The following is a 14,291-nucleotide window of genomic DNA, read 5'->3' as shown; positions in this document are numbered from 1 at the left end:
CCTTGCTATCCTTGCATAGTATGCGAAAAAATTACCTTTTATAGTATGTGAAATTTTGAAAATCAAGTATACTTTAAATGCCCGGATGTCATAATCATTTTGGCTCTTCATCTAGTAGAATTTGCTTCACAGAACTGATTAGTTTTTTCACACTCAAGTGTGTTCGACACCAGCTAATAATCAAAATAGTGGACGTGTTCTACAAAAATGTATGAACGTCGGGGGAAAAGCGCGATTGCGCATTCAATGAGGCCATCTCAATAAAGATGAGTAGTATATTGATATTTGTTGCTTACTGCATATGATTTTACTAAACAGTACGTTCTATATAGTATTTGGTATGATTAGTACACAGTATGCGGTTTAAGTAAGTAGCAGGCAAGACAGATTTCGTAAAACGGCCACTCACATACTACACCCGCGCGTAGGGACATCAACATAAAAGTCTGCTAACGGCTAAAAACTCTGACCATTACAACCACGTCTATTTGGCGCTGGCAACATTTTCATGCTTATTAAAACAAAATATCAAATCAATAAATGGGATTGGAAAACAGTGCTATCTTAAATCAATTACTTTTTGGGGGCATATTCTACACTAGATTGGAGGCACCTCTTTATGGTATTCTTGGATGTTTCGTTCAGGAGAGCCATGCCCCTAGGTGCCTACTGCAACAAAACCCATCATAGCACAGCTTACAAAGATATCAGTCGAGATCAGGGTCTATACTCATAAAGTGTCTCAGAGTAGAAGTGCTGATAGGATCAGGTACCCTCTGTCCATATAATCTTATACATTATGATATAAAGTCAAATCTGATCCTAGACACTTTATGAATATGGGCCGGGGCTGTCAGAACAACATAGCTTATCGTCTGGGGCCGTATCGTGATCAACGATTCTCTTAGGAAATTATTAGCAAAATCAGAAACATCATAATGACAACTGAGATTATGCTTACTTACCATATTCCTCTTCGTTGTAAGGGTCTATGATATCTTAGATGAGGTGTATTAAGGACAATTCTCTCCACATTATGTCACTGGTCTGGCATTACAAACAATCTTATTTCCCAAATCAAATTTCATAAAGCCATTTCTACATAAGCAGTTGTCACAAAGTGCTTTACAGATGCCCAGGGTTAAACCCCAAAGAGCAAGCAATGCATAGGTAGAAGCACAGTGGCGAGGAAAAACTCTAGAAAGTAGGGACATAGGAAAAAACCTAGAGAGGAACCAGGCACTGAGGGGTGGCCAGTCCTCTTCTGGCTGTACCGGGAAGATATTTAAGAAATACCTATCTAGGAAATTCCTAGAAATATAGATTATCTCACCACTGAAAATCAGTGAAATACTTATTGGAGGTGTTAAAGGTCATTATTAAAGTCAAACAAGTAAAATATACATTTGAAGTTGTGTGTGTCTACTGGGAGGGTGTTGGGAGGCAAGACACGACTGACCGGCACCTGGGTAACAAGAAACACAGATTAAATCCAGGTAGACTAATATTGGATAGAGACATCCAAACAAACATCTGTGACAGCAAGAGCGGAAGAGATACATTTGACTTGGGAGTGAGAGAGTGGAGTAGTGAGAGGGAGATAGAGAGCGCGAGAGAGAGGGGGAGAAAGAGAGGCAGAGGAAGAGAGAGAGAAAGAGAGCAAGAGTGAAAGGGTGACAGAGAATAAATATGGTTTAGAAGCAAGACACAGGATCATTACAGAAACATTATGTAATTGATTGAGAAGTCACAAGCGGGCCAGGGGACTTAAATCATTTCCTGTGCTGAAGGCAGGTAAAAAGGCAGGCCTATATTTATTTACTGAACTCACCATTTTGATGGCTTTGCTTTGATCTACCTTCCCCTTGGCTCCCTTTCCACCTTTGGTCTCCTTTTTGTTGTCACTTTCAACTGCCACAAACAGGATGCAGAAATAATAAAGGAAGCAGTTGTCTGGCGGTTTAAATTACACAGCATTTTGACAAATCCCTAATGACTTTACTTTACTTTCAGGTTTATTGCCAAAGCCAATGACATCATTGAAGACGCTGAAAGAATACAGAAACTCTGAAAGTTTTCCTACAACCCATAAATACTTCCTTCTGCAGTGACCGCTAGCAAACTAGTAATCTCTCGCGGACAGACTACGTCTGACCAAATTAAGCAAGATTATAGTTCCATGTTAACCGAGATAGCAAACTAGTGAATTGCAAAGCATTGAACACGTAAACGTCAGGCCTTGTAGAACTCCTTTACAGTAAATGTACCCTATAATTAAATCCAGAAACAACAAAGACACCTAAACAAAATAAACATTGCTTTCCCAAAGGAAGTCTTTTGTATGCTCAAATTCATCCTGTGCATGTTTCATGCAAACTACTGCGTAGAATAACAAATAGCGCTTTCCAAAAGGTGCTTCAGGCACTACATCTTCTTGACACAGTGGTAAACTATAGATGTCACAATGATGGTAATGTTTGTCCTAGGTGTGGAAAGTAAATGTCACTTTTTTATATATACTCCAGCCACCCTCATTCACATACAATCTCTGCTCAGTACGACATGTGTGTGCACGAGACACACACACACACACACACACACACACACACACACACACACACACACACACACACACACACACACACACACACACACACACACACACACACACACACACACACACACACACACACACACACACACACACACACACACACACACACACACACAGCAGATTCCAAATGCCCTATGTACATCTCTGCTCATTTAAGTCTGTAACCTTTGAGCACCCACTGGTGTTATGCAAATGATTTAACCTTTTTAAAGTTAATTAAGCTTGCCCAAACATAACATGAACTACTTTTTCTTTTGTAAATTACAAATGTGCATATTTTCAGAAAGGTTAAGAAAACATCATCCTTCAAAAGAACTACAATAAAACATTTAAATACAATTTACTTACTGTAATTTTACATGTGAAGACTATTTCAGAGGTTCAAAATGTTGAATGCATGTCTGATGTTTGTTACACTTGTTTTACACCCAGACAGGCTGCGAGATACTGCAAATGTTCATGTATAAATAAAACACAAAAATAAAACACAAGTCTTATCATGAAAAATGACGAGGCTTAAAAATCCTTCTTTAACCTGTCTCCCCTATATCTATACTAATTGAAGTGGATTTAACAAGTGACATCATTAAGGGATCATAGCTTTCAACTAGATTCACCTGGTCAATCTATGTCATGGAAAGAGCAGGTGTTCTTAATGTTTTGTATACTCAGTGTATGCCAAATATTCGGTCAGACAATAATATAGTTTTGTATATGGCTAATTTATGTGGTAACAGGAACTTTGCAGCTCGCTGGTGCTTCAATACCCCTCTCTTACAAAATAAGAGCTTCAAACATCAATTTGCAATAGATCTCACAGAATTCATTAGCATTAATGAAGGACCGGTTGACGATCCAAGCATACTTCGGGATGCAATTCAAGGCTTTATTAGAAGCAATGCAACTTGATTCTCTTCTAATTTACACAAGGCAAATATTAATGAAGCAAAACGATTGGAGGCAAAGTTAAATGTTTTACAACAGAGTGCAATCTGTCACCTCCTCAAAATATTTACACGACATAGAATTGGTTAAGAAAGAACTGAATGTTTTATACAGATGTGCGGAATTTCTTATGTACAAAGCTCGTCAGAATTATTACTTCAACAGTGCAAGGCCCAGCCGGTTATTGGCTATGAAACTAAAGACCAATGAGGGCTTTGCAAATAATATTACAGTCAACTCAACAGAGGGGATAGTCCATACAGACCAAAAGCTAAATTACAATACTTTTCGCTCTTTTTATTCTAAATTGTAGGTTAAACATGATGATAATGATGGCACCAGTATACTATCGCCCCATATCATTGTTCAATTTAGATGTTAAATGATATGCAAAAATTATTGGCTCGCAGACTTGAACCTTGCATGACAAATTTAGTTCATCATGATCAAACTGGTTTTATAAAAACTTGTTTGGCCTCTGACAACATCTGCCGTCTGCTACACGTCATTTCTGCAGCTGCAGATGTGGAACTAGCTGATGCTGTTCATTTCACTTCATGCCGAAAAGGCCTTTGATCACTTTGAATGGCAGTACCTCTAAACAATTCCTCATTGCCAGAAGGACAAGGCAAGGATGTGCTCTCAGCAGCTTACTCTTTGCTTTATCACTAGAACCCCTGGCTCAGGCAGTCTGTCAGTCCACACATGTTCCTACCACTGCTCACATCTCTGACCACCATATGCAGATGATATATTACTATAGGTTGGAGACGTCCCTCGTTCTCTACCTGTCCTTCTCAATATATTTAAAAACTTTAGTTCAATCTCAGTTTACACAATTAATTGGACCAAATCCACACTATTACCGCTTAATGAAGCGATACCTACATGTCCCCTGACATCCCAATAGTAAGCCATTTCAAATACCAAGGCATTGACATCTATCCGTCCTTACAGATCACTACCAATTTTAATAGTGTTCATAAACAAGTAGAGTCAGACCTACAAAGATGGTCTCAATGCACAAATTCAAACTCTTTTCAAACTTGCATGTACATCATTAAGCTGAACATACTTCCTCGGATAAACTTTTACAGCTCTATGATTCCCCTTTCACAGCCACTGGGATATTGGAAGAAACTGCACCCTTTGATTTCCAAATGTATCTGGAGGGGAAAGTGCCCTTGGATCAAAATGTCCACTTTACAAAGACGGAAGTGTTCTGGAGGCCAAAATCTCCCCAATCTTAAATTATATTTCTGGGTCTTTATTCTGTGCCCACAATGTGTGGTTTAACGCCAAAGTACAGTGGTTCCTCCTTTAAAAATTGTGAGCTTACACCACGGGATAATTTGTGGTTTAGTACGGTACCCTGCGTCACCACTTCATTGCTCCAGACCAGCGCAAGGGGGAGTTAGAGCACTGATTATGCTTTTGGGTCCAAATGGGTCTCTGACAATGAATGGGCGACATAAACCTAAATAGAAACTGATAATTGTACTTCAGTATTACTTACTAAAACTGTTGTTACACTAAGGTTTTTATTATTTTATTTTGGTCTTACTGTAGTGTAGGCCACTCCCGACCAGTCACATTATACATCGCCTGAGTGGCGCAACAGTCTAAGACACTGCATAGCAGTGCAAGCTGTGTTGCTACAGATGCTGGTTCAATACCTGTGCCGCCCTCGACTGGGAGACCCATGAGATGATTGTAGGTTTTTGGTTTCTCTCCCTCTAAAAACAGAAATAAATCATTCTAAATAACAAATTGGAACAATGTCTCACCCCATGTTCAAGAATGGCCTTTTTCCTCGCTCATTTTACGTTATTTGAAAATAGAATCTCCAAAATATTGTTATTTTTTAAACAAAGCGATTATTGTTAATATTAATTTAGAATTATATAAAAGCCCGTTGGACATTCTCACAGTTATATTATTAACCCTGTTATTGGGGCGGCAAGTTCGAATCCCCGAGCTGATAAGGTACAAATCTGTCGTTCTTCCCCTGAACAAGGCAGTTAACCCACTGTTCCTAGGCTGTCATTGAAAATAAGAATTTGTTCTTAACTGAATTGCCTAGTTAAATAAAGGTAAAATAAAAAAATAAAAAATTTGCAGGACAATATATATTGGTCACATTTTTTAATATGGTCTGGGAGTGCCCAGAGGTTCACTCCTTTTAGCAATCTGTGGCTTCATCAATGTCAGGCATTTTGTCTAAACCCATCCCATGTCTGGCCAATGTGCTACTGTTTAACGATGAGTCTTCACTGAACTTAACATACAGGCAGAGAAGGTTTTGGCTTGCCGGCCTAACAACAGCCAAGAGAATGGCTGCCTTACAATGCCAAGCCCCACACACCCTGCCACATTAGCAATGGATTTATTTATTCATGGACATAGCTCAATTTGAACTGTCAATCTCTCTACTGCATTGTGCAAAACTACAACACTTGGCAGTATAAAATCATTACTGTAAATACATGTACTTAAGTAAGCAAGTCCTGTGAGTGAGATGGGAAGTTGGGTGGGGGGATAAATGTGTAATGTCTGTTGGTTTGTGTGTGTTTGTGTGTTATAGTTTGTCTTGTCAACCAATAAATTATAAAACCTCATGAAAAAAAATGTATTAAAAAAGTGTAATGACATTCAACAATTGTCATTAGGCCTACACTCTTGTAGCCTGAAATAATTAATGAGTCTTGCTGACAAATGGACCTTTACATTTTTTTAAAAAAGTAGTAAAGTTATTTATACTTAAATAAGTATTTTCTTGTCCATTATTACATTTTCGTGGTTGTGTTGTAGATGCTTCAGGCTACAGTAAACATTGTCCTTCACTAAACAATGGCTGTCATTCAGGATCTATTTGTTCAAAATGCCTCTAAAACATTTCTTATTCCATTGAATTGGATTATACTCAAATCAATGACGTTAGAACGAAGCATCCACAGCTCAGTCTATGAATTTGAGCATGTTACATTTTTCCAGACAATCCCTTAGCTGTTTACCAAAAAAGTGGTTGGTGTAAGAGCATCATGATCTATGTAAGAGCATCATGATCTATAGAACCAATCAAAAGTTTAGACACACCTACTCATTCAAGGGTTTTTCTTTATTTTTGACTATTTTCTACATTGTAGAATAATAGTGAAGACATCAAAACTAGGAAATAACACATATGGAATCATATAGTAACCAAATATTTTATATTTAGATTCTTCCAAGTAGCCACCCTTTGCCTTGATAACAGCTCTGCACACTCTTGGCATTATCTCAACCAACTTCACGAGGTAGTCACCTGGAATGCATTTCAATTAACAGGTGTGCCTTGTTAAAAGTGAATTTGTGGAATTTCTTTCCTTCTTAATGCGTTTGAGACAATCAGTTGTGTTGTGACAAGGTAGGGGTGGTACACAGAAAATGGTATTTTACCAAATAGGGCTAAGTCCATATTATGGCAAAAACAGCTCAAATAAGCAAAGAGAAATGACAGTCCATCATTACTTTAACAAATGAAGGTCAGTCAATCTGGAAAATTTCAAGAACTTTGAAAGTTTCTTCAAGTGCAATCGTAAAAACCATCAAGCACTACGATGAAACTGGCTCTCATGAGGGCTGCCACAGGAAAGGAAGACCTAGAGTTACCTCTGCTGCAGAGGATAAGTTCATTAGAATTACCAGCCTCAGAAATTGCAGCCCAAATAAGTGCTCACAGAGTTCAAGTAACAGACACATTTCAACATCAACTGTTCAGAGGAGACTACGTGAATCACTACTAAAGGACACCAATAAGAAGAAGAGACTTGCTTGGGCCAAGAAACACGAGCAATGGACATTAGACCGGTGGAAATCTGTCCTTGGGTCTAATGAGTCCAAATTTGAGATTTTTGGTTCCAACCGCCGTGTCTTTGTGAGACGCAGAGTAGCTGAACAGATGATCTCCGCATGTGTGGTTCCCACCGTGAAGCATGGAGGAGGAGGTGTGATGGTGTTTTGCTGGTGACACTGTCTGTGATTTATTTAGAATTTAAAAGCACACTTAACCAGCATGGCTACCACAGCATTCTGCAGCGATACGCCAACCCATCTGGTTTAAGGGCTATTTGACCAAGAAGGAGAGTGATGGAGTGCTGCATCAGATGACCTGGCTCCCACAATCACCTAACCTCAACCCAATTGAGATAGTTTGGGATGAGTTGGACCACATAGTGAATGAAAAGCAGCTAAGAAGTGCTCAGCATATGTGGGAACTCCTTCAAGACTGTTGGAAAATCATTCCTCATGAAGCTGGTTGAGAGAATCTGAAGAGTGTGCAAAGCTGTCATCAAGGCAAAGGGTGGCTACTTTGAAGAATCTCAAATATGTAATATATTTGGATTTGTTTAATACTTCTTTGGTTACAACATAGTTTTGATGTCTTCACTATTATTCTACAATGTAGAAAATAGTAAAAATAAAGAAAACCCTTGAATGAGTAGGTGTGTCTAAACTTTTGATTGGTACTCTATGTAAGAGCATCATGATCTATGTGCAGTACATAACTTATTGGATAGACACTGCAGCTTACTAATAAAATATATTGATTGAACACTATCTGACACTTATTTTATTGTATCCTCAAGAATGTGAGGCTCACATTTCTCCGCGTCATTATCAGAATTACCTTCCCAGATATAAATGTAAAGTTCACTTGTCATGTGAATTTTACAACCAAATTACAAATTCATTTGGATACGCAGACCATATTGGGAAAGAATAGAGCAGAGGTACTCAAATGCTTTTTGAGAAGGTCCGGTCACACAAATTTCCTAAGCGACAAAGGTCCGGATGGATATTGTAATTTATCGACATCGTAACAATGACTACTGCCCTGTAGCACTCACATCTGTAATGTAGTGCTTTGAAAGGCTGGTCATGGCACACATAATCCTGGACCCACTCCAACTTGCATACCACCCCAACAGATCCACAGACGACGCAATCTCAACGGCACTCCACTCTGCCCTCTCCCACCAACAAAAGTGAGAGTGAGAAAGTTACAGACGCACACATATATCATAGCTCCCCCAAAAATGCTAATCTCCCCTGTTATTGTAATGGTGAGAGGTTAGCATATCTTGGGGGTATGATATTTGTGCTTCTAACTTTGTCACTCATCATTATTCACGATTCAGTCAGAACTAAACGTAACCATGGTAGTATCCACAATAATGGAACAATAATGTAGAACGTTATTTACCATTAATTTCTATTGAGCACAAAATAATCTGAAACACAACCAAAACAAACAGCAAATGCATTCAACAAGTTTGTAGAGTCACAAGCTTGATGTAATCATTGCGCGCTAGGAATATGGGACCAAATACTAAACGTTGTACTACTTTAATACACATACATTCGGAAAGTATTCAGACCCCTTGACTTTTTCCACATTTTGTTACGTTACAGCCTTATTCTAAAATGTATTTTTTTTTAAAAACATATGAAAAAAAATACAAAATACCTTATTTAGATCATATTCAGACCCTTTGCGATGAGACTCGAAATTGAGCTCAGGTGCATCCTGTTTCCATTGATCATCCTTGAGATGTTACAACAACTTGATTGGAGTCCACCTGTCGTGAATTCATTTGATTGGACATGATTTGGAAAGGCACACAGCTGTCTAAATAAGGTCCAACAGTTGACAGTGCATGTCAGATCAAAAACCAAGCCGTGAGGTCGAAGGAATTGTCCTTGGAGCTCCGAGACAGGATTGTGTCAAGGCACAGATCTGGGGAAGGGTACCAAAACATGAAGGTCCCCAAGAACACTGTGGCCTCCATCATTCTTAAATGGAAGAAGTTTGGAACCACCAAGACTCTTCCAAGAGCAGGCCACCCGGCCAAACTGAGTAATCGGGGGAGAAGGGCCTCGGTCAGGGAGGTGACCAAGAACCCGAAAGTCACTCTGACAGAGCTCCAGAGTTCCTCTGTGGAGATGGGACAACCATATCTGCAGCACTCCACCGATCAGGCCTTTATGCTAGAGTGGCCAGACAGAAGCCACTCCTCAGTAAAAGGCACATGGCAACCCGTTTAGAGTTAGCAAAAAAACACCTAAAGGACTCTCAGACCATGAGAAACAAGATTCCCTGTTCTAATAAAACCAAGTTTGAACTCTTTGGCCTCAATGCCAAGCGTCACGACTAGCGGAAACCTGGCACCATCCCTATGGTGAAGCATGGAGGTGCAGCATCATGCTGTGGGGATGTTTTTCAGAGGCAGGGACTGGGAGACTAGTCAGGATCGAGGCAAAGATGAACGAAGCAAAGTACAGAGAGATCCTTGATGAAAACCTGCTGCAGAGCGCTCAGGACCTCAGACTGGGGCGAAGGTTCACCTTCCAACAGGACCATGACCCTAAGCACACAGCCAAGACAACGCAGGAGTGGCTTCGGGGACAAGTCTCTGAATGTCCTTCTGTGGCCCAGCCAGAGCCCGGACTTAAACCCGATCGAACATCTCTAGAGAGACCTGAAAATAGCTGTGCAGCGATGCTCCACGTCCAACCTGACAGCACTTGAGTGGATCTGCAGAGAAGAATGGAAAAAACTCCCCAAATACAGGTGTGCCAAGCTTGTAGCGTTACACCCAAGAAGACTCAAGGCTGTAATCGCTGCCAAAGATGCTTCAACAAAGTACTTAGTAAGGGGTCTGAATACTTATGTAAATGCATATTTTTTTAACTAAAATGTCCCACCCTTAAGTTGCTGCCATACTGTTTACTATTATTGATCCTGCTACCCGCCACTTTCGCCTAATATTTATTTTTATTTGTTATACTATATTAGTTATACTATTTTGACATTGATTACTGCACTTTGGGTAAAGTTTGCAAGGCATTTCACTGTACTTGTGCATGCGATAAAACTTCAACTTGACACATTGTTCACAACCCTCTTTTTGGCGGAGAGAACATTTTGCCACTTTAAAGATTATTTCCTGCAATTCTACACATTTTGCCATGTCAATATGATATCTGAGTGACTCCGACATTACAACCAAATCAAATAGGGTCCTCAGCAGAGAATCTGGCCATGATAACTACAAGGTTTAGATAGCTGGTTAGCTTAAATAACCTAGCTAAAAAAATGGGCTAGTTGATTTCAAGAATTGCTTCTTTTGCATTCTTTTATTACAGTAAGTTTCCCTCAACAGTAAGTTTAAAGCCCAACTGCGTTTATTAACACATTGTAGGTCAGGATCGGGACTATTATATTCTGCCTATTGAGTATGGCTGGAATGGAGTGTCAAAGTCATTCCAACTGAGGTTTAAAGCGATTACAGTGTGGGAGAGGGTGTTAAATCCTGCCTGAACAAATTATGTCATGAAAACATCATTAGTATTCCAAAAAGTTTAATGAAGCTTTGCCAATTGGATGGAGGGGTAAGAATAGATTAAATGCTTGTAAAGTACAAAACCCTCTGGACGGACTTAGACGCTAATTTGCACTTGCAAAGTTTGCAAGTTGCCGAATTTATGCATGTGTGATGAACTACCTTAAATAATGTTTTTGTTAAAGGTAGACTCAGCTAAATGACGTTGCCACGAGCAGCACCGGAGATATTGAAATGAGCGAGAGGCAACACGTCGCTCGCACACCGTCACACACAGTATCTGCGCATGTGCACAGATTTGTGTCACTCTGTTAACAGTGTGGAAGCCAAAACTGCGGACAAGTTGAGCCTCGCGCTTCAATGCTCTCAGTTGTTGCAGAAACTGACTGACTATGCTGTTTAATTTCTGCCTCCAACGTCATATCGCTGAGTCTTCCTTTAATACTACTAGTGTGGGCATGCTAATGTGTGTGTAACCCCTCACCTGGTTCCTCTCTCTGCAGGCGAGTGTGGAGGAGTTGCAGTGAGAAGTCACGAGATACAGAGCTCAGCCCCTCTTCTTGCAGGATTGCCAACGCTTCCAGTGGTAGTTCCATGAGCATCCAGTCGGCCAGGAGCACGACATACTCCCCGAGCTCTGCAGGAGACCCCACTGTTCATACAAACAGACACAGATAAATGTGAGCACACACACCCGCACACACAGTGTACACACGTCAATACAATATGCTAAGCTTGCTGTGAAAATGTTTATATTAGTGTATATATAGTCATTTTGTTGCCATTCACAAACTCTGATTAGGTAAACAGTGAAAATAAAATGTGATCACAAAAGCCGTACAACATACTTTATACAGAGTACAAAACATTAGAAACACCTGCTCTTTCCATGACATAGACTGACCAGGTGAAACTATGTGAAAGCTATGATCCCTCATTGATGTCACTTGTTAAGTCCACTTCAAATCAGTGTAGATGAAGGGGAGGAGACAGGTTAAAGAAGGATTTTTAAGCCCTGAGACATTTGATTGTGTATGTGTGCCATTCAGAGGGTGAATGGGTAAGACAAAAAATGCAAGTGCCTTTGGACAGATTATGGTAGTAGGTGCCAGGCGCATGGGTTTGAGTGTGTCAAGAACTGCAACGCTGCTGGGCTTTTCACACTCAACAGTTTCCCTTGTGTATCAAGAATGGTCAACACCCAAAAGACATCCAGCCAACTTGGCACAACTGTGGGAAGCACTGGCGTCAACATGGGCCAGCATCCCTGTGGAACGCTTTCAACACCTTGTAGATTATTTGAGGCTGTTCTGAGGGCAAAAGGGGGTGCAACTAGGGCTGCTACGGTGACCGTATTACCTCCACACCGGCAGTCACGAGCCATGAAGGAAGTCAAATTCCATGTGACCATTTAGTCACTGTAATTAGGCTTCTCCAAGCACTGATGCTGCTGATGGTCGTTAGTAGCCTACCAAACTTGCTAACTCACTTGTGAATAATATCATTTATCACTTGTGAATCATGCCCAGGTTGTGTGCAGTAAGGCAAGAAACAGAGCATGCCTTTTTTTGCGAATATTTCCAGTTATAGTCACACACCTCATGTAGCCTAGCCCAAGGTTTATATCACAACAAAAGTGGCCAAATAACTTCTTAAATTTAAGCACATTAATCCACTTTACAACGGGTGTAGAGCCTAACTGGCATATATAAGCAGCGCATGAGTTTCAAGTTTGGGGAAGATAATTTTCACCATAAAAATGCACCTTTTTAATAAAAGCCTGACATGCATAATTACATTTGCGGTCACTTTTGAGAATGGTGTTTTTCCTGCTAATTGATTGCATTTTGGAACATTTGTGCTTATAGCCTACTGCCGTGTGCACATTCCTGTGCTTATAATGTGACGAAAAAGCCTAATAGTTTATCAACATTTTAAGCTAAACGTTCTGATCTGTTGCGTCAGCCTCATTGCTTAATAATTTTTGGGGGGATGCTAGTGGTTATACTGTATTCATTTGGGATCTATCGCATCCCACAACTGTCCCAGACTATGTTTGGAATATTTATTTCTCGAACAGAATAGGTAAACTTTTGTACTATGAGGCATTGTAGATTGACATAGCAGCCTATGTCAATCTACTATCCCCCATAGTACAAAAGTTGATAGCCTAGTGCTTTTGCTGTTCGTTAGACCTACTCATCATGCTGGCCGCCGAAAAGCCTGCGAGAAAGACCTGATCACGTGACGGGCATTGGCTAATAAGAATTGAGCTGAGAGACCCATGTGAGTGAGAGGTGCTTCTTCGGAGCACGTAGCCGGGAGAAGGGAATTATAATTATTATATTCAGCCCAAGGGCATAACGACCCATTGGCCGCAAAAGGCATGGATTTATTTAGGGGGCATTACGGCCACACACAGGGGATGCCGTCGGGAAAACCGAGGCAATATCAAGTGTTGTGAATAAGAGACTGATGAAATGTGTGCAACCTGCGCAAATACCAACAGAGCTCATGCCTTTCATGCGACTTTTTTCAAATCATCATTAGTCGTATCACGCAGCCTTAGAAAGTATTAAAAATACAAACGTTGGGCTATATGTTTTGATCACAACTAAAGTTGCATAAATAACTCTAAATTAAGCATATAGGAGGACCTGTTTCTTTGTTAACCGCTCAACACAGTATAGCCACATGTGCGCACTCCCTCAGAAATCGCTGAGAAAATATCCTATCTATTTTATTCAGCTATGTTCAATTATATTCTTCATACTATAAAATAATGCCACGGAATTCTAAGCAAATCTTGTCTGCTAAATAAACTAGTGTAGCCCACACCCATATGGCATAGCCAGATCAGGATCTAACATAAGGGCAAGGAGTATGCTATTCTGTTCTTCTGAAATATACATTTTCTTCAAATCATGTTTCTTTAGACCTGTCTAAAATACATAATGGATTTATTGTGATTGTGTAAGGTATGGATTTATTACTTTTTTTAAATGTAGCTGTTCCAAAAAGTCTGCATCAGTGGCTTGTAGTCTATACGTGGAAGCCAGGAGATGCTAAAATGTGTTTATGTTAATTAACAGTCAATTACCGTGAGACCAGCAGTTATTTGCTTGACAATCACCGGCTGATAAAATGTCATGACCGCCACAGCCCTAGGTGCAACTCAATATTAGGAAGGCGATCCCAATGTTTTCTACACTCAGCGTATACTTATTCATGTAATGGCGCGAGGGAAAATCCAAAGTACAAATCACCATCTGAAATGGGTCTCTTAAGCCCTGGTCCAGTTAGCTATTTGGTAAGTTATATGTTCCATTACATACACTATAGCTGTA

The 14,291-nt window shown here is 40.1% G+C and overlaps 1 protein-coding gene across 1 annotated transcript in view; it reads right to left on the bottom strand.

The window, feature by feature from the left end:
* The window catches only part of LOC120045851 (cilia- and flagella-associated protein 46), a 48,597-nt gene that overhangs the window by 10,276 nt on the left and 24,030 nt on the right, over nucleotides 1-14,291 (bottom strand). The window contains exons 9-12 of the mRNA XM_038990785.1: nucleotides 11,429-11,596; nucleotides 1,832-1,911; nucleotides 1,405-1,465; nucleotides 966-998 (exon numbers count right to left, since the gene is read on the bottom strand). Of these exons, the coding sequence (XP_038846713.1) occupies nucleotides 966-998; nucleotides 1,405-1,465; nucleotides 1,832-1,911; nucleotides 11,429-11,596 (342 nt within the window). The remainder of the gene's footprint in view (nucleotides 1-965; nucleotides 999-1,404; nucleotides 1,466-1,831; nucleotides 1,912-11,428; nucleotides 11,597-14,291) is intronic.

This window comes from Salvelinus namaycush, chromosome 4 (genome assembly GCF_016432855.1).
Source record: "Salvelinus namaycush isolate Seneca chromosome 4, SaNama_1.0, whole genome shotgun sequence".
NCBI lineage: Eukaryota > Metazoa > Chordata > Actinopteri > Salmoniformes > Salmonidae > Salvelinus > Salvelinus namaycush.
Note: the sequence above shows the minus strand (reverse complement) of the source record. Positions and strands in the feature narration are given on the sequence as shown.